Below are 23,057 nucleotides of genomic sequence, written 5' to 3'. Positions count from 1 at the left end.
AATCTTTCAACAGGTCAAGGAAAATATCTGTTAAGAAACCATAATTGATTTTTACAAGAAAATCATTAATATATCAGAGGTATCTAATCAGGTGACACATCACATACTATTTCTAGAAAAGACATCAGATAATCTTAATTTTTTTTTAAAGTTTTCTTAAATAATTATCCTCATGGCCAATGTGAAAACCAAAGATAAGTAATTCTCATTTCAGAAAGGAAAACAAAATTTCTTACCAAAATGGAAGAATTTTCATTTTTGATAGAGTAAATCCAAGCAAATTTTAAAGATAAACACAAACATTTCACTGATAAGTCATCTAAAAAGAGAATATGCCTAAATATATGTAAAGTTTCCCTATCTCTATTTCTATTGTTTTCATTCTCTTTGAACTTTATTCTTAATATTCATTGGTCTCAGAAGAGCTGACTCACAAGAACCACAGTGTTCTTCCAGCAATCCCATTAATCTCTTTGACAGTACCCTTTCTCAAGGTTAAATTCAAATACTTATCTTTGTTATAAATAAAAACAAAGCACCAAACCACTGTTGATATGAGGTTCTTTCCCCACCAACCTTCAGTCTACTTTGTCTTATTAGAATATGACTAAAACTTATAGTTTCATCCAAAGACAAAGTGAGTGTTACTGCTTAAAGAATAAAAATATGTAAGGTAAATATTCTCAGCTAACTGAAGACCTGACATTTTCTTTGTTAAAATATGCAAACTCCTTAAAGGGTAACCTATAAAATTTTAGAGAATATTAGAATGCTAAATGTAGCATCAGGCAAAGATTTTTTTAAATTTGTAACTAAACCTTTAAATTTTATTTTATTACTTATAACAATGATTTTTAGCTACACTTAATGAACGGCTACCTATGTAAAACAATATTTCAATATATCTGAAATGTTTAAAACAGCCCTTAATCTAAGGCAGATATAAACTGGTTGAGAAGGGAAAGTGATTAAATCACACAGGCTCAATTATAAAATAATATATTAAAAAGCAGAAAACGATAAAGTATAATTAAACATACAGGCCCAGGAACAGGGATAAGACAATAACAAAACAGGGTGTAGAGATCAACAGCAAAGGCTAATTTTAAGCCAGAATCTTTAGGTGGTAATAATAGAAATCCAAAGAAAAAAGATCCTGTGTAAGAAAAAGATCATAGATCAGAAAATCAATTTACTATATTTACGAAACACCAACACTATCAACTTCTCTAGAATATAGTAGCTATGCTAAGTAAGTATCTCACCTAAAGATGAGGTTAGAAATACTTAAAGGTTTGGCTGATGAAAGACTCCAAAGGCCATGCTAAAATGCTTGTGAATGAGAGTTCTGGACATCTACTGAAATGCCACTGAAATAAATAAACACTTTTAGAAAAAACCAACTATGTACCATATACCAAGACCTGGTTCACAAATTCAAATATGCGGGGGAAACAACATACAAATTATGAGTATATAATACAAAGCAAGAGAAAATAAGCTCTGAAAAATTTTTTTAAAAGATTTTATTTATTTATTCATGAGAGGCACACACACAGAGAGAGAGGCAGAGACACAGGCAGAGGGAGAAGCAGGCTCCATGCAGGGAGCCTGAAGTGGGACTGGATCCCGGGGCTCCAGGACCATGCCCTGGGCCGAAGGCAGTGCTAAACTGCTGACAGCCACCAGGGCTGCCCAGCTTTGAAATTTTTAAAGCAGAAACAAAGTCTAATGGAATTAAAACGGGCTGATTAATTCCAACTGTGAGGATTCAGGCATGCTGCACAAGGGAGGGAAGGGAACATTTGATCTGAATTTTGGAAGATGGGCAGGCTTTCAACAGAGAGCTTTTCTAATTGCAACATCACCATCAGTCAAATCAGCTAAGATTATGCTTTCATATACCATTTATTTAGGAGGTCCTTATTGCTGGGATTTGCCTAATTTCAGTTTTTTATACAGCAATTACTTATGAATTGCACAATAACACCCTTTTGGACATATCCAGCATATCCCAGTACTCAGCCTAGTGACTAGTCCATAATAGGCACTCAATACATGTTTACTGAAGACAGCTACAGATTATCCTGAAATATTATTAGCCAATTAAAAAAAATATGGCTTACAAAAAATATTAATGAAACAACTCAGAACTAAATTTAATACAGAGTTAAGTTCTTGAGTAAGGAAAACAAAGTTCGGCAAAATTAAATGCTGAATATCAAGAGAAGAGGCACTATAATTAAAGAAAAAGATAATAGGAAAGGCTCATCACCAATGTGCCTCATTGTTTTTGTCATTCATGTCCAAATTCATGAATATCAAGCAGAATTGTAAAATAGTTTAGATGTATGGATCATGCTTGAAACACTTTAAATAACCACTGTATAATCAAGTCTTAATACTAGTCAAATATATGCCTAAGAAAAGCATTACAAAGACTTTGTTATAAAGGCAGTGAATTTTGATAAGTGTGTGACAGAAAAATTGGCCAAGGCAAGGGTCTGCATCAATACAGAATTTTCCATCTCCAAAGTCAGTAAGGTATAATAGAAGACATCTATCCACCTTAACCCAGGGAGATCACTGCTCTTTCTTGACCATTCTAAATACAATGGATCACATCACTCATCTCTATGCTGTCCTCTTAGCCTCTCAGCACCACTAATATGACGTACTTCCTCCCCTTCTCTGAAGACAATCTTCTCTCTTGCCTTCTATAATGCCACACTCTCCTTTTTCTCTCCCACCCCTCAATTGATCTTTCCATTTTAGTTTCTTTTCAAACACCACATTCTACCCAACCCCATTTCTACAGGCTCAACTCTAACTCTAATGTTCTTCTGTCAGTATTTTACTTCCAGATGTTATCACTGATTCTTATGGACTTCCGTATGATTTTTAAACTCAAGTCCCCAAAATTACTTATTCTAATTTCAACAGCTTTTCCCTAATGTCTTATATCTGTTCCAGGATTCAATGCAGGATCTCACATTTCATTTAGTTAACATTTCTTCTAAGTTCTTGCCAATCCACCTATAACAGTGTTCAGTCTTTGTCTTTCACTATCTTGATACTTTTAAAGTATACTGTGCAGTTATTTTATAAAATGTCAGAATTTGGATTTGTCTGATATTTTCTGATGACTGGAATAAGATTATACATTTTGAAGAAAAAAAGCAACACAAAAATGATATTGTATCCTCAGTATCTCATACTACTGGTAATGTTACAACCTTCATTTTATTAAGGTGGTGTCTGCTAGGTCTATTCATTGAACAGTAACATTCTTCCCTTTATAATTAGTAAACATCCCAAGGTATATATTCTGAGACTATGTCTGTCTAATTATTTCTCAAAAGTTCACTAACTTTCACAACTATCTGCTCTATAACAATTATTACTGAGTTGTTTGTTTCATGGTGATTATTTAAAATCTACTTCCTGGGGATCTCTGGGTGGCTCAGCGGTTTGGCGCCTGCCTTTGGTCCAGGGCATGATCCTGGAGTCCCGGGTTCGAGTCCCACATCAGGCTCCTGGCATGGAGCCTGCTTCTCCCTCTGCCTGTATCTCTGCCTCTCTCTCTATGTCTATTGTGAATAAATAAATCTTAAAAAAATAAAAATAAAAATAAAAATAAAAATAAAATAATATCTACTTCCTTCTATACTTATTAATTTGAAATCTTCTTCAGGAAAAAGCTGTCCTTACCAATATATTTGATTATTTATATCAGTATGGACTCATGAATATTTATTTCATTCTATGGATTAAATTAAAATACTATTATTTATTTTTTTACTCCAATTGTTTTAGCATGAGACATCAGGTGCTCCTTTAGGTTGGCTCCTCTGTGCTTTCCACAAGCCCCCATTCTTTTGTTGAGCACTTTCCCATTTTCTGGAAACACAAGGTTATCACTGTATTTTCCAAGCCCCAGCCCTGGAATCAACCATTTCTCCAAGATGCCTTGGTCCATTTCACTGGAGACAGGTGCATAGAAACCAAAATCTGGGTGTTAGTTATGCTTACTGCTTCTAAGCCTTCTTAATGGACATTTAGGAAATACAAGCATGTATAATAACCCCATATATATATATATATATATATATATATATTTCTTATATACATATCAATATTATTTCTAATATTTCTTATGATATTCTTCTTTAAAATTTAAACCTTCATTCTGACAGTCAGAAAGTCTCAGTTAAAACCATGGCTGAGCCACTTAGAAAACTGTGTGGAACAAAAAAAAAAGAAAGAAAACTGTGTGCATTTAGGTAAATAATTCAATTTCTCTGGGTCTATTTCCTTATCTATAAAATGCGCACAAAACCATCTGCTCCACAAGAGCAATGTAAAGGTTAGAAACAATGAATTACCAGGGCCTACGGCCAAAAGTATTGGGCACATATGGTCACTTATCATACCGTCACTATTCCTATTGTTATGGAGTCTAGTTTCACCTAATTTGTGAATAGTTAGGGTTACACATCAATTATCACACCACTGAAGTGAAAGAGAGTTTATACATCATATAAGACCAAGAAATATGCTCTCTGAATTGAATATTTAAAAAGAAGGGAAAGAAAGAAGGAGGGCAAAAAGGAAAAGGCAGGGGAAAGGGCAAAAGAAGAATGAAACACACAGAATGAAGTTAAACAGATACGAACCAAGTTTAGCAATGCAGTTTGATGAAGGAAAATGGCAAACAGTAACACCGACACCCTGGAACTTAAAAGAACCCACTCATTAAACTGACATTAAACTTACCAATGAAATGTGATCAACTTGAAGCAAGATGAACTTTCTCCTATGCTGAGGTGTCCTCACAAAGCTGTGGAATAAAACTTGCCTTTTCTATTTAAAGCCATTCCTTTATTGCTAACCAGTTGGTCTCAGAGGAAGGCAGCAAGCAGGGTTAGAAAGAGAAAAAAGAGGAGGATAAAGATGAAGAGGAAAACAACATGCAATTACGGATCAAATCTCTTCACCCAATCTTTTCAGACTGTCCTCGAGTTCTAACCTGTAGTTGTTGGGAGCTGTCATTGAGATTGTCCTCCCTTCGTCGAGCCTCCTCAAGCATCTGTGCACTCTTCTTCTTTTCCACCTGTTCCTTGTGCTTCAGATTTGCTACCTTCTTATTCTGGTCCTTCACTTGCCTATTGATAAAAGTGAGAAAAGCAAAGCTTTTCACATATATATATGCACAGAGAAGAATATTTTCATTTACAAATTTATACCGCTGACACCAAGGAACAGCTGAAAACCAACAAAGAAGTCTTGCTGCAAGATTTTTCTAACAATTCAAAATTCTTTCCTACTAAGGGTAGCAAATTGGTATTTAAGCATGTACTTTACGAAGCACAAAACCATAAAACAAAAGAAAGGCATGGGATAGTCTGAAATGACAGGAGAAATCAGTTCAGAGATTTATGTTGGAAATAGGAAAAGTCTAGTACTGGCATCAAGGCTATGAAACAGTAGATCAGCTGATTAAGAAAAGTTTGGAAACCTAACTCTAATTTTACTATTATTAAATATTTCAAACTTTCAAAAGACTATAAATAATATATATGAATATGAAAATAATGATATAGTCTGCTTCTATTTTTCTGTGTACTCGCATGCTCATAAATAAACAAATAAATCTTTTTTTTTTTTTTAAGAGGGGGTGCCACATGGGTGGCTCATGAGAGACACAGAGAGAGAGGCAGAGACATAGACAAAGGGAGAAGCAGGCGCTTTGCAGGGAGCCTGATATGGGACTGGATCCTGGGATTCTGAAGGCAGGTGCTCAACCACTGAGCCACCTAGGCGTCCCGGTCTCTTCTTTAAAAATTTGGTAGAATTCATTTTCCTAAACTTCTTGTTTTGTTTATCTGAGTCCTCTCTTTTTTACTGGGGAGTTTGGCTATAGGTTTATTAATATTGTTGATCTTTAAAAAAAAAAACAGCTCCTGGTTTCATTGACTTCTTCTATTGGTTCCTTTTCTCTTTTCTTTTCTTTTCTTTTAGTTTCTATTTATTTCTGCTCTACTCTTTATTATTTCCTTCCTTCTATGGCTTTCGTTTGTTCTTCTCTCCCTAGCTCCTTTAGGAGGTTTATTTGAGGTTTCCCTTGCTTCTTGAGGTTGGCATGTATTGCTGGAATCTTCCTTCTAGAATTGCTTTTGCTACAGCCTAAAGGTTTTGGACCACTGTCTTTTCATTTTCATTTGTCTCCATATATTTTTTTATTTCCTCTTTGGTTTCATTGTTTAGTAGCATGTTATTTAGTCCCCGCTTATTTGTGGTCTTTCTAGATTTTTTCTTATGGCTGATTTCTAGTTTCATAGTGTTGTGGTTGGAAATGACATTGCAGGACTTTGACCTTTTTGAATTTGTTGAGACTTGCCTTGTAGCCTAATATGTGATCTATTCTGGAGAATGTACCAATATGCACGTAGAAAAAAAGGTGTATTCTACTATTTTAAAATGGAATGTTCTGAATGTATCTGTCAGATCCACCTGGTCCAATGTGTCTTTCACAGGCACTGTTTCCTTGTTTTCTTCTGTTTAGATGATCTGTCCATTGATGTGAGGTATTAAAGTCCCTACTATTATTATATTACAACCAATTACTTCCTTTATGTTCGTTATTAGCTGTTTTATGTATCTGGGTGCTGCCCTGTTTGGTACATACGTATCTATAATTGCTATACTTTCTTGTTGAATTGTTCCCTTGATATAGTGTCCTTGTCTCGTTACAGCCTTAGTTCTAAAGTCTATTTTGTTCAATATAAGTATTTCTACTCCAGGTTTCTTTTCACTTTAATTTGCATAATAGATGATTTTACAACCCATCACTCTCAATCTTTAGGTCTGAAATGAGTCTCTTGTAGGTAGCAGAGAGATGGGTCTTTTTTATCGGTCACCATATACGTCTTTTGATTGAAGCATTTAGCCCATTTATATTGAAAGTTATTTTTGATAGGTATGTATTTATTGCTATTTTGTTGCCTCTTTTATGGCTGTTTTTGTAGTTCTTCTCTTTTCTTCTCCACTGTCTCAGTTTGTTGACTTTCTTTAGTGATTTACTTGGATTTCTTTCTCTTTATATTTAGCATATTACCAGTTTTTGATTTGTGATTACCATTAGGTTTATATAGAACATCTTATGCATGTAGCAGTCTATAGTAAGTTGATGATAGCTTAAGTTTGAGCTCATTCTTTACTCCTCCCCCGACGCCCACCACATTTTAGGTATATGGTGTCATACCTTACATCTCATTGAATCCTGTGGATGATTTTTACAGATTTACTTAATTTCATTGCTTCTGTGCTTCATACTTTCCTTACTCCTGCTTATGGTCTTTCTTTTCCATTCCAGAGAACCTCCTTTAACATTTCTTGTAGAACTGGGTTAGTGGTCATGAATTCCCTAACTTTTGTTTGGGAAAAACTCTTTCTCTCTCCTATTTTGAATGATAGCCCTGCTGGACAGAGTATGCTTATTCACAGGATTTTTTCCTTCAGCACTTTGAATATATCATGCCACACCCTTCTGGTCCACAAAGTTTCTACTAAAAGTTAGCTGATAGTCTTATGGGGTTTCCCTTTTATTTAACTGTTCTCCTTTCTCTTGCTGCTTTTAAAATTCTCTATCACTACTTTCTGCCATTTTAATTACTATGTGTCTTTCTGTGCCCCTCCTTGGGTTGATTTTGTTATGGGCTCTCTGTGCTTGCTGGATCTGGATTTTTGTTTCTTTCCTGATATTTGGGAAGTTATCTTTTTTTTTTTTAAGATTTTATTTATTTATTCATGAGAGAGAGAGAGAGGCAGAGACACAGGCAGAGGGAGAAGTACGCTCCACGCAGGAAGCCCGACATGGGACTCGATCCCAGGTCTCCAGGATCAGGCCCTGGGCCGAAGATGGCGCTAAACTGCTGAGCCACCAGACCAGGGCTGCCCGGGAAGTTTTCATCAGCTATTACTTCTTCAAATAAATTTTCTACCTCATTTTCTCTCTCCTTTTTCTAGGATCCCTATAATATAAATGTTTTACACTTGATGGTGTTAATGAGTTCCCTAAGTCTATTTTCATGTATTATATTTTTTTTCTCTCTCCTGTTCAGCTTGATTGCTTTCCATTACTCTGTCCTGCAGGTTGCTGATCCATTCTTCCATGTCCTCTAGTCTATTTGTTCCATACTATATTTTTTAAAAATAGATTTATTTGTTTATTCCATAGAGAGACAGGGCAGAAAGGGCAGAGGGAGAGAAACCCAAGCAGACTCCTCAGTGAGTACTGAGCCCAACACAGGGCTCGATCCCACAACCCATGAATAATGACCCGAGCCAAAATCTTCAGTTGGATGCTCAACCAACTGAGCCACCCAGGCGCCCCATATAGTGTATTTTAATTTCTGTCATTGAGTTTATCTCTGATTTTTTCTAATGTTTTCTATCTGTTAAGGGTCCCACTCTTTTCTCAAGTCCAGTGAGTATCTTTTTAACCACTATTTAAATCTCTATCAGTCATATTACTTATCTCCATTTTGTTTAGGTCTCTTACTGTGATTTGGTCCTGTTCTATCATTTGGGATATATTCTTTAGTGTCCTCATTTTGTCTAACTCTCTGTGATTGTTTCTATATGTTAGGAAGTCAGCTACATCTCCTGTTATTGAAATAATGGCCTTATGAAGAGGTCCTATGGTGTCCTGGACACAATGTCCCCTGTTCACCAGAACCAGGTGCTTCAGGAATGTATCCTTGCATGCTTCTTGTGCCCTGCTACTGTGGTTAAGCCACTTTTGCCTTCAGTTCAGTCATCTGCAATGGCTATCTTTGTCTTTTATGGGTAGGATTTTGTCCCTCTGTTGTTAGTGCACTAGTCCAGGGATCGCTTGGGCTTTAACGGAGTCAGACCAGGCATTTGCCAGAGATATTGGGGCAGGGCATGAGGTGCCAGCAACATCCATGCTGGTGGGAGGGGACCTGTAGCAGACTGGGACTAAGCTAGATTAGAAGGAATAGATCCACAGAAATGCTGCAGGGATGAGATGCACAGTGTCAGCAAGGTTTGCATGGATCTGCTGAGGGAGAGTAGCTGGTGTCCAGGCCTGGCTGGAGGGGGCATGTCCACTGTCAGTAAGTTAGGTAGCAAGTATGGGTACAGTGCTTGTTCCCACAGGAAGTCATGTGTTTACACTTGTGGGCCCAGAAGGGAAATGGTGCCCAAGAGCTTCTTTATTCCTGGAGAAATCTCACCAGGATGGCTCACTCCCCTTCCAGCACACACTCTGAGACTAGTAAACAAACCTCTCTCCAATACACCCCAGGTGTTTTTCAAACTGCTCCTTCTACCCTGAATCTCTAGGGAGCTATTTGTTGTGCTTTCTCTTTAAAAGTGGGAGCTGAGTTTCCTTTTACTCTCCTGGCTCTCCCGTGAGCCTGATTTTCAAATTTCCAGGTTTTAGGCCCCATTGATATATTAAGAATTCAAGAAATTCAGCACCTCTGGTTTTTCAAAGACAAATGTCACCGGAATTCCTCTTCCCCACCCAGGCTCCATAGTGTGAGTGTCTATTTCTTTAACCTCTGCATGTCCAAGGCATCTCTCCCCTCCACAGAAAATTCTGGGTCCACTGAGCTCCTTACTACTTTTCCACCCCTCCTACTCTCTTCAATGTTGCCTCTTCTCTACATTTAGCTAAGGAGAGTCTGTTCTGCGAGTCTTTGGGTCCTTTTCTGGGTTGTTTTGAGTTATGTGGCTGTTATCTAGTTGTATCCACGGGATGAGGTACACTTAGGTTACTCCTATTCTGTCATCTCCCCCAGTAGTTCTGAACATTTTTTATATGGTATTTGGCCATTCTTGTTTCCACACTTGCAAAGCAGCTATTTATGTATTTTGCTAATTTTAAAATTAGGTATCTTTTTCTTAATGACTTACAAGTATTCTTTATATATTCTGTATAATAATCTCTTATCTATTATATGTTATACAAATATTTTCTTCCAATCTACAAATTATTTATTTTATAGCTGCATGGTATGTTTTCAAATATAAAATTTTAAGTTTTTAATGGGGGACGCCTGGGTGGCTCAGTGGTTAGGTGCATCTGCCTTCAGCTCAGGGCGTGATCCCAGAGTCCCAGGATTGAGTCCCACATAGGGCTCCCTGCATGGAGCCTGCTTCTCCCTCTGCCTCTCTCTCTCTCTGTCTCTCATGAATAAATAAATGAAATCTTATAAAAATTAATTAAAAATAAATCAAAAAAATAAAAATTTTAATGGTATCAAATGTACCAATCTTCATTGTGGTTTGCAATTCTATGACTTTTTCACAATATCTTCCCTATTCCAAGCTCATAAAGATATTCTCTTTAAAATTTTGTAACTTTGTCTTTCATACTGAAGTCATTAATCCATCTGACACTGATAGTATATATGGTATAAGCTAAAGATATAATTTCATTTTTGGGGTATGATATAAGGTAAGAATAAAATTTCACTTTTTACATATATATAGATAATTCATTGTCCCAGCAATACTAACATGCATTGTCACAACTGTCATATATAAAGTTTCTGAAACATGTGTGCCTATCTTGTGGCTCTCTGGTATCTTTGTGTATTTCTGTGTCAAATCTATACCTCCTTAATTAGTATACCTTTATAAGACATCTCAATAGTTATTTCCGGCAAGCCTGCTTACCTTGTTCTTATCAGGACTATGTTGGTGCTTCCTGACCTTTTCAACTTCTCATATAAATTTCAGAACCAGACTGTCAAGTTCCACAAAACCAGCCAATCAACCAATCAACCAACCAATCAACAACAGCAATCTAAACTCAGCAGCAGCCTTTTGGGATTTTTATTGAAACTTCACTGAATCTATTTAGGAAGAACAGACACCTTCCTGCTCTTGAATCTTTCTATTCATTGACAAAGTATGTCTCTCTAGTTAGTTATCCTTAAAAGGTTTTCAAAAAATGTTATAATTTCTTCAAATAGAAGACTTCCATTTATTTTATTCCTAGGCACCTTAAATGTTTTGTAGTCATTTTAAATTCCAGACACCATGTCATTACACACAGTTCCTTATACAAAATAATCTCTCAAAAGTAGTTTTCAACAATGTAGGTATTGACAAAATTAACAATTCATTGTTATCTAGTATCCAGTACATATTCAATGTTCCCTAGTTATCTCAAAAGAAATCTTTTCACAGTTGGTTTGTTTGAATCAAAATCCATAAAAGGTCTACAGCATTCTTTGTTAAATCCTTGAAGCCTTTATTAATCTAAAGAAAAGTCCCTTACTTTTTCCTCCACCTCCTTTTGTTTAATGCTAACTTCTTAAACTGATTCGGTTGTTCTGTAAAATGACTTACATTTTGGGTTGTCTGTTTCTTCATGGACTCATTTAACTCATTTCCTGCTTTTTCTTTTTTCACTCTTAGACATTAAGAGTTAGCTTTAAAGATTTGACCAGAATCAGTTTCAACTTTCTAAGTCATATTAAACAATCGTGTTGTATACTTCACATTGCCTCACATTGGAAAGCATATAATGTCTGGTTTTCCCACCTCAATGAAGCTAGGATTCATCAGTGGATTAAGGTAATGACAGCCTTCTCTTCTGTGTGTAAAACTCATCTTTCATCAACTTTTCACCTAATGGCCCTAAACATTTATGAACTTTTCCGAATAAATTATTCCAGTGATGTATTTTATTACATTAACTTTATTCTAATGTTTTCTTGCTAGCATGTAGACATGCAGTTGATTTCTATATGTAGGCTTATATGTAAACCAACTTGGTAAATACTTCTGCTAATAATTTTTCTGCAGATTCTTTTGGGTATTTCAGGGATATATTTTATGTGTGTGTGTGTGTGTGTGTGTGTGTATATACACACACACACACAATATTCATATTATAATCATTTTTCAATCTTTACATTCTTTTTATCTTTTCTATTGAACTTCCTAGAATTTCCAGAACCATGAAAACCATCTCTGTCCTTCTCCTGATTCAAGGAAATGCTTTTTTACAATTCATAATTGACTAGAATATTTCTTAATTTTTTCTGTGGAAAGTTTTTATCTTTCTTTGTCTGCCAAAAGTTGTCATTTTAGTTGTGAATGAGTGAATGCTTATTTTACTGAACATGTCAATGAGATTTTCCAATGTTAAACCAATTTTGTCAAAGAACAAACCCTATCTTTGAGATTTTGTACATTTACCTCTATAAATTTCTTTACTTTCCTCTAGCTCAACTATACATTTAAAAAATTAATGAAAAAATTCTGGCATTTTTAATGTTTTCTGTAATGAAGGTTTTTCAGAGAATACAGTTAATGATACCATCAAAAACAAAACTGGAATCCTCTTTATAAGATTTTGAAAACACAAATTCTCTTTTAGATTGAGTTGAATATGATTCCACTTACAGGCAACAGAATTTTTAAAAAATAATTTCTAGGGCATCCCTGGTAGTGCAGCGGTTTGGCGCCGCCTGCAGCCTGGGGTGTGATCCTGGAGACCTGGGATCAAGTCCCACATCGGGCTCCCTGCATGGAGCCTGCTTCTCCCTCTCCCTGTGTCTCTGCCTCTCTCTCTATGAATAAATAAATAAAATCTTAAAATAAAATAAAATAAAAAATAATTTCTAAATGCTTCCTCAACATAGAATTTTAATTATAAAAAATAATTCAAAATCCAATAGTAAATTAATGACATAGATGGTAAGACAAAAAGTCATTCTAATGTAAGTGCACAGTAATAAGCTATGCCAAGGCATTTCAGATCTGTACTTTCTGCCATCTTGAATATTCACAGAAAGATTCAATGACAGAGGTTATAATAAAAATAGTTACCAGCAGAAGAAATAAAAATGTAAGGCATGTTTATATTTGATTCTCCTCACTACATAATTTTCTGTGCTAATATTTCTATTTTTATTAATCTGATACCATTCATATCAACTAATGGAAAAAACAGATTGGGCTCTTTGCATTAGAAAAGACCAAAAAATGGAGCAAGATTTTTTCATGATCAAATTGCTCTTTCTCAAAATTAAATTCCTAATAATAGTGGTTTACTAGGTACAAATATTCTGCTATTTTAGAGAGAAAATAATTTCAGATGATGTATAATTATTTTCACTCTGTATCTGTTGAATTCTGGACAGTGCTAGCAACCACTAATGCCTGTAGCAGTAACCTGGTTAACTTGGAACATAATGACAAATAGAGTAGGAAACCTAATTAAAATCGCCTATGTGTTTTTGGGTTTGAGGGCCAACTTTACAGGTTTAACTTTTGATCCAATCAAAATCCATTTCATTCTTCAGCACTTTTTATCATAATTATCTGAGAGTGAGTGATTTTTTATTACTCCTGACTTTACCTTCAAGTCATAGTAGGTCAGGGTGTTTTTAATTGTAGTTCAGAAAAAAGAATAAAACAAATCCTATTGTCCCTATCCTATTCCAACCACCATTCCATTCTAACTTTTAGTCTGTTTAAAAACCAAAAATGTTTATTTTGATTTTCAAAATATTAGTCATACCATTTTAATGATTATCTACATTAACTCCAAAGAGACATGATAAAATGCTAAGTACAAATACAGAATACCAAGCTGAATTCAAAGCATTATTCTAAACATGTGTGTACACATGCATAACCAAAAATTAAAATAATAAAAAGGAATAAACAGGATGTTATACTTTTTTTTCCCTAATGGTTTTCTGTAGTTCCTAAATTTCTAAAATAAAATATTTTTTACGGATTTTATTTATTTTACACAGAGAGAGAGAGTGGGGGGGGTGCGGGGAGCAGAGAGGGAGGGAAGAGGTGGGAGAAAGAAGCCCAAGCAGACTCCAAGCTGAGCGTAAAGCCTTACTTGGAGCTCAATCTCACAACCGCAAGACCATGAAATGAGGTACTCAGGTGCCCCAACAGACAAAATATATTTTTTAAAGATTTTATTTATTTATTCATAGAGACACAGAGAGAGAGAGAGAGAGAGAGACAGAGGCAGAGACACAGGCAGAGGGAGAAGCAGGTTCCATGCAGAGAGCCTGACGTGGGATTCAATCCCAGGTCTCCAGATCATACCCTGGGCTGTAGGCGGCACCAAACTGCTGCGCCACTGGGGCTGCCCAAGACAAAATATTTTTTAAAAACATTTTAAAGTTATGTTTTTAAAAAATGAGACATGGGGCACTTGGGTGGCTCAGTTGGTTAAGCAGTGGACTCGATTTCAGCTCAGGTCATGATCTCAGGGTCATAAGATCCAAACCCCATCAGGCTCTGAGCTCTACACAGAGTCAGCTTGAGATTTTCTCTCCCTCTCCCTTGGCCCTTCCTCTGCTCACAACATGTACATGTGTTCTCTCTCTAAAATAACTAACTAGGGCAGCCTGGGTGGCTCAGCAGTTTAGCACCGCCTTTGGTCCAGAGCATGATCCTGGAGACCCAGGATCAAGTTGAGTCCCACGTCGGGCTCTCTGCATGGAACCTGCTTCTCTTTCTGCCTGTGTCTCTGTCTCTCTCTCTCTGTATGTCTCTCATGAATGAATGAATGAATAAATAAATAAATAGATCTACAAATTTCATATGATATCATCCCCAAAAGTACACAAGAAACTAAATTAATAGTTTTACATGTTATACATCTAATTACAATGTTTTTGGATTATTTAAGAGCTGCTTTAAGGAGGGATTTCTATTTTTACGGCACTGTATCTATAACAATCTTAAGATAACAAGCCATAATGAAAAAGATTTCAACAGAGAATATAAAATCATTAACAAAGTGGAGCTTTACATAAACATGCTTTAAATGATCAACGGTTTTTGTTTGTTTGTTTTTTTAATGTGGAACACTTCATAAATTCACCTGTCATCCTTTTGCAGGGGCTATGCTAATCTTCTCCGTATTGTTCCAAGTTTAGTATAGGCATTGCCGAAGTGAGCATCAATTCAAGGGTTTTTAATCAGTAAGGGAAGAGCATAGGGTGGGATAATTAGTCTCACCTTACATTTAATTTCACTCATTTCCATGTTTGTTCTCACTATCACACTGGTCTCCATGTTATATTATATTATATTATATTATATTATATTATATTATATTATATTATATTATATTATATTATATTATATTCTCCACAGATCGGAGGGGCAAGGCCTCTCATAGCAAGTTACTCAAAGTTAACTGAATTGAAGTGTTTTGACCGAAAGCTCTTTTTATAATTTTGGTTCTCAGAATAACTCTAATCCATTACCATTAATTCATGAATATTTCATGAAGCTTCTATGTACTAGGTATTATCTTGGGAATATGGCAGTGAAGAAAAAGACAAAAACCTCAGCATTCATTTAGTTTATAGTCTATGAAAAGAGAGAGAATATAAGTAAAACACACTATATGTCAATGTTGTAAATCCAATGGAAAAATAATAAAAGAGGAAAAGGGGTTTGCGAATGGGTGTGAAATTGCAACTTTTTTTTTTTTTTGAAGATTTTATTTATTTGAGAGAGACCAAGAGCAAGGGAGATCTCAGAGGGAGAGGGAGCAGGAGAAGCAGACTTGCCACTGAGCAGAGAGCCCAGTGTGGGACTTGATCCCAAAACCCTGGGAACATGACCTGGGCTGAAGGCAGATGCTCAACTGACTGAGCCACACAGGTTCCCCTGAAATTGCGGTTTTAAATGAAGTGCTCAGGAAAAGCCATACTGTGAATGTAACATTTAAGTAAAGGTGTAAAGGAAAAAGAGGAAATAAGCCACACTATGCATGTATTAAGGAGAAAGTGTTCCACACAGGGCAAACGGTGGATGCAAAGATCCCAATTTAAGAGTGTGCCTGGCAGACATGATCAAAGTAGATGGAGACACATCATAACTGGTAGATGAGGACATACAGGAAATGAAGGGCCAGACCCTCCAACAAGGGTGAACAAAAAAAAATTTTTTTTTTTTGTAAAAGGCCAGATAGTAAATGTTTTACACTTTGTAAACCATTTATAATCCAGGTCACCTATTCTTTTGTTGTCTTTAACCGTTTTAAATATGTGAAAGCCAGTCTTAGCTTGCAGGCTATATAAAGGGTATAGGAAACTATAGTTTGCTAATCCTTGTTGTAGAGTTTTGTAGGTCACTGAAAAGTCTTTTGCATCTTTTTAAAAGATTTATTTATTTATTTGGGGGGCTGGGAAGAGGGAGAGGGAGTAGAATCTCAAGCCTCCCAGCTGAGTGGTGAGCCTGATACAGGGCTTGATTCCATGACTGTAAAATCATGACTTGAGCCAAAATCAAGAGTTGGACACTTAATCAACTGAACCACCCAGGCACTCCACCTTTTGCTTTAGGAAATAATTCCCTGGTATCATAAAGTACAAAAGAGTATCTCATAAAAACTAATAAAAATAACCTGATAAAAATTCAAGTTTCTATCAACTAAGGTAAAGCTACACATTTGTCTATAATTTAAAACCAGCATGCATTCTGGGACATGCAGGTGGCTCAGTTGGTGGAGCATCTGAATGGTGATTTCAGCTCACGTCATGATCTCATGGGTAGTGAGATGGAGCCGCAAATTGGGCTCTGTGCTCAGCAGGGAGTCTGCCTGAGATTTTCTCTGCCCCTTTCCCAATGCCCCTCCCTTCACTCGTGTTTTCTTTCTCTCTCTCTCAAATAAATAAATCTTAAAACAAACAAACAAAAAAACATGCATTCTAAACCTGTCAAATTTTTCAGAAGAGTTATCCTTCACTTACTTACTTAGCAAATATTTATTGAATGCCAACCAAGCACTGCACAGTTTTAAGGAAGAAAATAGAATATAACCTCATTGCCCTAATAGAACTTATTTTTGAAAGAGGCAAAACAACATAAACTAATAAAGAAGCATCTCATAGCACAGTGGCATGTACTATGGGGAAAATAAAGCTGAGCAATGTAATAGAAATACTGAATGTGATAGCACAGTTTATTTAGCTACAATGGACAGGGTAGACATCATTGAGGAGCAGTCACAGAGATGTGAAGAGAGAGCCATATAAAAGAACCGGGGAAAGAGGTAGAGACAACATAAGTACAATTGCTTTGAGAATAGTAAAAGCTTGGCTCATTTTTTTAAAAGTTGATATGGTGGTATATAACAAAGGGAAAATAGAGGTGGCGAGAAGTCAGATGACCAAGAGCCTTATAAGCCATGGTAAGGAGACTGAGTTTTATTCAGAGCATACGGAGAGAGCACACTAAAAAGTCTTAAGCAAGGAGTGACAGCATTTACTCTAAGTTTTAAGAGTCAGTCTAGCTGCTATAGGGAAGAGACTAGTAGAGAACCAAAATGTAGAAGTAAAGGTACCAGTCAGAAAGCTAATCTGGGTAGTTTGAGCAAGAGATAATGCTTCATAGGAGGGCATGAAGAGAAATGGTTGAATTTCCGATATATTTGTGATGTGTGATAGGACTTACTGACAGATTTAATGGGGAGTGGAAAGAGAGAAGAATTAGGACTTAGTTGGTGATTTATCACCTAAGCAATGGGTGAATGACAATATTATTTATTGAACTGGAGAACACTGGGGATGAAGTTTTGAAAAGGATGGGCAAAATGAAGAGATCTGTTCTGGGCAAAGTTTGATATCTAATTAAAGACATCATAGAGAAATTATCTCCACAATATATTATTCTGGACGTGTGTGTGTGTGCATGTGTACACATATCTATATACATGACACATATGTCCCATATACACAAGAGATGAGAGCCATAAATATATGATTAATATTGAAAGTCATGAGACTTGAAGACATTTTCTGAGAAATGTATATGTAAAAAGGACAACAGGGCTGAGAATGGAGCCCTTTGAGTTCTAGGGGAATATGGGAGAGTCAAAATGACAACAGAGAAGAAATGACAAGTGAAGGACAGAGAAAATAAATAGAAAAGCCAAAAGAAAACAGTGTTTCAAGGAAGGGAGAGTACAAAATGATGCTGAAAGGAAAAGTAAGGTGACAGAAAGTGACTTTCAGACCTGGCACTGGAAATATACCATGAAAAACCCTGGCAAAAGCAGTTTTAAGGAAGTGATAAAAATAGATTTAAAAAATAGATAAAAGAGAAGCCTGACTTGATGAATTTGAAGAAAGGTAAGAAAATATAGATAGCAATTATACACAATTTTTTTTAAACAATATTTACTGAGCAGGAAAAGAGAAAAAGCATGTGTCAGCTAGAAAAGACTATCATGTTAAGGGAAGTACTTTCAAAGATGGAGGGTGGAAATATTAAAGCAGGTTTATGATAAGCTAGGAAAGAGCAAATTTTTAAAATAAAGGAAAGAATCATCCTTAAACTGGGGAACTACAATGGGATTAAGAGGAAAAGTAGTAGAGCCAAACTCAGAACAGTGACACTACTGTAAAAGAACACGCAAAACACACCAGTACAGATGCATGGAAGCTGGGGGATCTAATGCTGGGAAGATGCATTAGGTAGCATCTGATTCTCATTTTCTCAATGTAATATGAAATGAAGTCAGCAGCTCTGAGGTACGGGATAGGGATTTTGAGGATTGGGACAAGGGAAGACAAAGTAGGATATAATCATCTCTGAAAAATGTAAAATCAAATTTATTTATTTATTTATTTATTTATTTATTTATTTATTTATTATTTATTTATTTATTTAAAAGATTCGTTTTTATTTATGATAGACATAGAGAGAGAGAGAGAGAGAGGCAGAGACACAGGCAGAGGGAGAAGCAGGCTCCATGCCGGGAACCCGACGCGGGACTCGATCCCGGGACTCCAGGATCGCGTCCTGGGCCAAAGGCAGACGCGAAATTGCTGAGCCACCCAGGGATCCCCTGTAAAATCAAATTTAATAGATATCTGCATTAGAACTGCCTATATAATTGGGAGCACATTTGAAATATGTGGCCATAAATCTGAAATGAAACCTGTCATGACTGTAGTGTGACTTTTTTTTCCAACTACCATGCAGCATCTCTGTGCAAAGGCAGTAAAGGACAGGAAGTAGTGGTCAGAACTGCACTATTATTTTGCTGCAGCACTTAGCCAAGGTGTAGAATTCCAACAGATAATCATCAACTCCACATATTTAAATACACAGGAAAGGAAAGAGGGAAGTTTTAGGCTGGCCAGAAGAGGCACACAATCTCCCAAATCCAAGAAAGACACTGCTTAGGAATAGCACCAGAACAGAGAAAAAGAAAAGCAGAGAACCCATTCTCACATTTCTTAGTATAACTTGTAGAGCTGTTTTACTACAATGGATGGTGCTTGTTACCCAAACTATATAAAGAATCCAGCACTGTTGGTATATTCAAGATCAATTAAAAAGTCTGAGAAAAAAAACACACGAAGGGTATGACACAATGCTACAGTTGTACTGTGCCAAGAAATCTGAATATGTGCCAGAGAAAGAACCAAAGAAAATTCCTGTCTTAAAATAATGACTTGACTTTTTGGATCTGTGGCAGAATAAATACACCATCATTTGTTTTCATTCTTTAAAGAAAGCTGGTCTGTGTTGTTCACTCTGGATTTCTCCTTGATTTACCGATAAAGATATCAGGAAAGCACAAGCACTGTATGGGGAATATCCCCATTTATTTTATGCATCATCATAATTTCTATCATTGTCTAAAACAAGACATATAACCTTAGACTTTTGAGCAAAATTTTGGTACTCAGGCCTCACCTCTATTTTTCCTCCCTTTTCAATTTTATTCTTCTTCTCCAACACTCCTACTTCATTTAATTTTCTTCTCCCTTTCCTATTTTTCTGTTTCTACGCTTCAGGCCTCACAGAATAAACCAGAGATCCAAGCCTTCTTGGTAGAAGTCAGACCTAGGAGATGGCTGGCCCCATGACCTAGGAAAAGTAACATTCTAGCATGAACAGGACAATGAAACACATATAGCTTTTTTAGTTTGTTACCTTGTTTCCCCACTTTCCAATCTGAAAAGTGCTTTGTGGATATTAAGGCATTTACTTTCATTGCCCCAAGGCTCTGTCAATGCCACAGTTTAATCATACCACACAATAGTGTATTAAGTTGGGTGTGCAGAAAGAACACACCACTCATACGGCTCAACTTAAAATCTTGAACATTTTTCTCTAATACGCACAGGGAGAGCTGGAAGCTACTGTGAGAATCAAGGCATTTTAATATAGCATTAATAAAAAGTAGATATATTAAGTAGGTAATGGTAACATTTTTTTCCTCTGGTGAAAACAAAAGCTAGGGATGAGCAAATCCCAGAAGTGGTTTTCTTCATAACTTTTGGGTAAAACACAATGAAAATGATCAAGTCAATATTAACCACCATAGCATTCCACTGAAATGGAAGGAAAGAATAAAATGTAAAGTTTCTGATTTCATTAATACAGGATGGGCCTAGAGGAAGAAAAGGAGGCAAAAAAAAAAATTTGTAACTTATGAATCTAAAGATTTTCACTATATTTTCATCACAAAGACATTTAAATTCAACCTCCAAGGGGTCTTTGGCCAATAGAGTTCTGACTGCAAACAAAATATGATTTAATTTATAAAAACTCAGTATTCCACAATTGAATTATAGAAGTTTAATGTACACTCCTCTCTTGCTTTTTACTTTTGTTAGAAATATACTGACCTCATACTAAAATTCAAACCCCTTTAATTAGCACCAAAGGTCCTTAACAATCATCTATATTTCTAGTCTATATTTCTACTCCTTTTTTTTTTAAAGATTTTATTTATTTATTCATGAGAGACATAGAGAGAGGCAGAGAGAGAGGCAGAGACACAGGCAGAGGGAGAAGCAGGCTACACGCAGGGAGCCCAACGCGGGACTCGATCCTGGGTCTCCGGGATCATGCCCTGGACTGAAGGCGGCGCTAAACCGCTGAACCACCCGGGCTGCCCTCTACTCCCTTTTGCACTAAGATTTTTGTTTTGGGGTGTTTTTGTTTGTGCTTCTTCACATGTCTCTCTCTGCCTAGCATATAAGTAGTCATCCTTCAAAGAGAAGTTCAAATGGCAGCATTTGGCAAAGCTTTCTAACACTCCCCTGAACCGAACTGCTTCATCCCCACGTCTGCACCTGGACTACAGGTATATTATAGCATACGTAAAGGGAAATATTTTCTAGATTCTCTGTTCATAAATTATAATACTTAAAATACAAAAATATTAACTCTAGAGTTACAGATTAAATATAAGAAAAGCTAAAATATACAGTGAAATTCAAATTGCCAATATTGATTTAATATGCAGGCAAATCACTGCTCACAGTATATGTATGGAACTTACTACTATGGTCCAAGTGCTTCTGAGTAATAAGAAGATTAAATTGTCCCCAAACTTTTGTTTGTCAAAGTGGTTAAAGACAAGTTTTCTTCCTACAGTGCATTATAACATCATTTAAACTTTGCCTGAAATAAAAGCCACTTTCTTTTCTTATTGGTCCATTGCAATTATATCAGTAATATTTGGTAACAATTAGATCATAACCACAAAATGAATACGGATAAATATGCTAATTACAGGATTTCACCCAGATGACCCAAAATACGTACATAATTGTGTTTTAGACTGTCAATGAAAAGAAAATACAAAATCAAAACATCAGCATGGTAAACTCATCAATCTCAAAAAATGTTCAAGGTCCCCAGGGATGTGAGAGCCCCTGATGGGAATATAATGATGAGAGAGAACTATGGATTAAATATTGGTTTACAATTCATTACTTATGTGATCATTAGGCTTTCTAAGCTTCAGGGTTGATTTTGTTTGTTTGTTTAGCTTTTAATATATGATACAGAGTGGTTATGTGGGAAAATAATGTATGAAAAATGCACAGCAAAGGATTTGGCAAAGAGCAAGAAGCTAGTGACATTCACTGTCACACATGCCCACAAATATGGATATCTAACTTATTATATTTTAATACATAAATTTAAATACCTAAATTCCCCATACATTAACCTGCAGAGAATCACAGAATATGCTTTTCCTATTTTGCAGGTGGTAGGAAGGGTGTGTATATGACTGAATGTTCTGTGTTTGAACGTTAGTCTAGCATTATGTCAGATAAAATTCTATAAAAAACATCTTTATGAGGATCCCTGAGTGGCTCAGTGGTTTGGCGCCTGCCTTCAGCCCAGGGCCTGATCCTGGAGCCCTGCGATCCAGTCCCACGTCGGGCTCCTTGCGCTTCTCCCTCTCCCTGTGTCCCTGTCTCTTACTCTCTCTCTCTCTGTCTCTTGTCTCTCATGAATAAATGAAGAAAATCTTTAAAAAAAAAAATCTTTATAAGTTTCTCATCATATATCAAGTACCTAAATGTTTATCATCAATCTTTTCTTTTGTGACCTATTCAAAACACTTTCATGAGGTTTTATTAATTCAACTTCATAGACAAAAAGCCCAGACCTTCAATAAAGTTTAGTAATTAGCCCCAAATCACAATTTTACACATTATGGAAATGGTACTCAACTCCAGTCTGTCTGACCGCAACTACCTTATACTCACTCTCTCTGCTATAGTAATTATAAGTGAAAATTGCTTATTTCATAATGTTTCTGAAACCAAATATTGATTGAATATGTCTTACATGATACATACAAAAATCAATGAGAAGGTGGAAAGTCATTGCTTTATAGAGCTGTTATCTTCCATGGCTTCCTTTGTTCTGAAGAAATTCATCCTTCATTCTTTTTATCCTCTTTCCAAAAGAGCACATATTGACTCATTTCATCTTTTTAATTGAACTCTTCAGCCCTAAGGTTGGGAGCATTGCTATGCAGTTCTGCCTTTTAAAAACTATATGTTCCCTCCGTTTGAAATGATGAGTGTAAAAAATAATACTTTATTCTACCATAGATTTGTCTCTTCATTTATATTAGATGGTAGATGTGAAAGTGTACTGTAAACTTAGAAACTAAATATATGTAAAACATTTTAACTTTTTAACTTTATGTAGACAGCCCAAAAAGGAGCCAAAGGCTTCAGGCAGAAAGAGTCAGG

At 36.0% G+C, this 23,057-nt stretch overlaps 1 protein-coding gene and 1 non-coding gene across 25 annotated transcripts in view; both read right to left on the bottom strand.

The window, feature by feature from the left end:
* Positions 1–23,057, bottom strand: part of ERC1 (ELKS/RAB6-interacting/CAST family member 1) — a 534,848-nt gene that overhangs the window by 303,421 nt on the left and 208,370 nt on the right. For all 24 annotated transcript variants that reach the window (XR_013364494.1, XR_013364495.1, XR_013364497.1 and 21 more), the window contains one exon: positions 5,030–5,165. Coding sequence is in view for 21 of the 24 variants with exons in the window: in XM_077871590.1 (XP_077727716.1) it covers positions 5,030–5,165 (136 nt within the window). In the remaining 3 variants the exon portion in view is untranslated. The remainder of the gene's footprint in view (positions 1–5,029; positions 5,166–23,057) is intronic.
* LOC144297772 (U6 spliceosomal RNA) lies at positions 14,878–14,982 on the bottom strand. The gene has a single exon (XR_013364639.1). It is a non-coding gene; the product is annotated as a U6 spliceosomal RNA (small nuclear RNA).

The sequence above is a fragment of the Canis aureus genome, chromosome 25 (genome assembly GCF_053574225.1).
Source record: "Canis aureus isolate CA01 chromosome 25, VMU_Caureus_v.1.0, whole genome shotgun sequence".
Lineage (NCBI taxonomy): Eukaryota > Metazoa > Chordata > Mammalia > Carnivora > Canidae > Canis > Canis aureus.
Note: the sequence above shows the minus strand (reverse complement) of the source record. Positions and strands in the feature narration are given on the sequence as shown.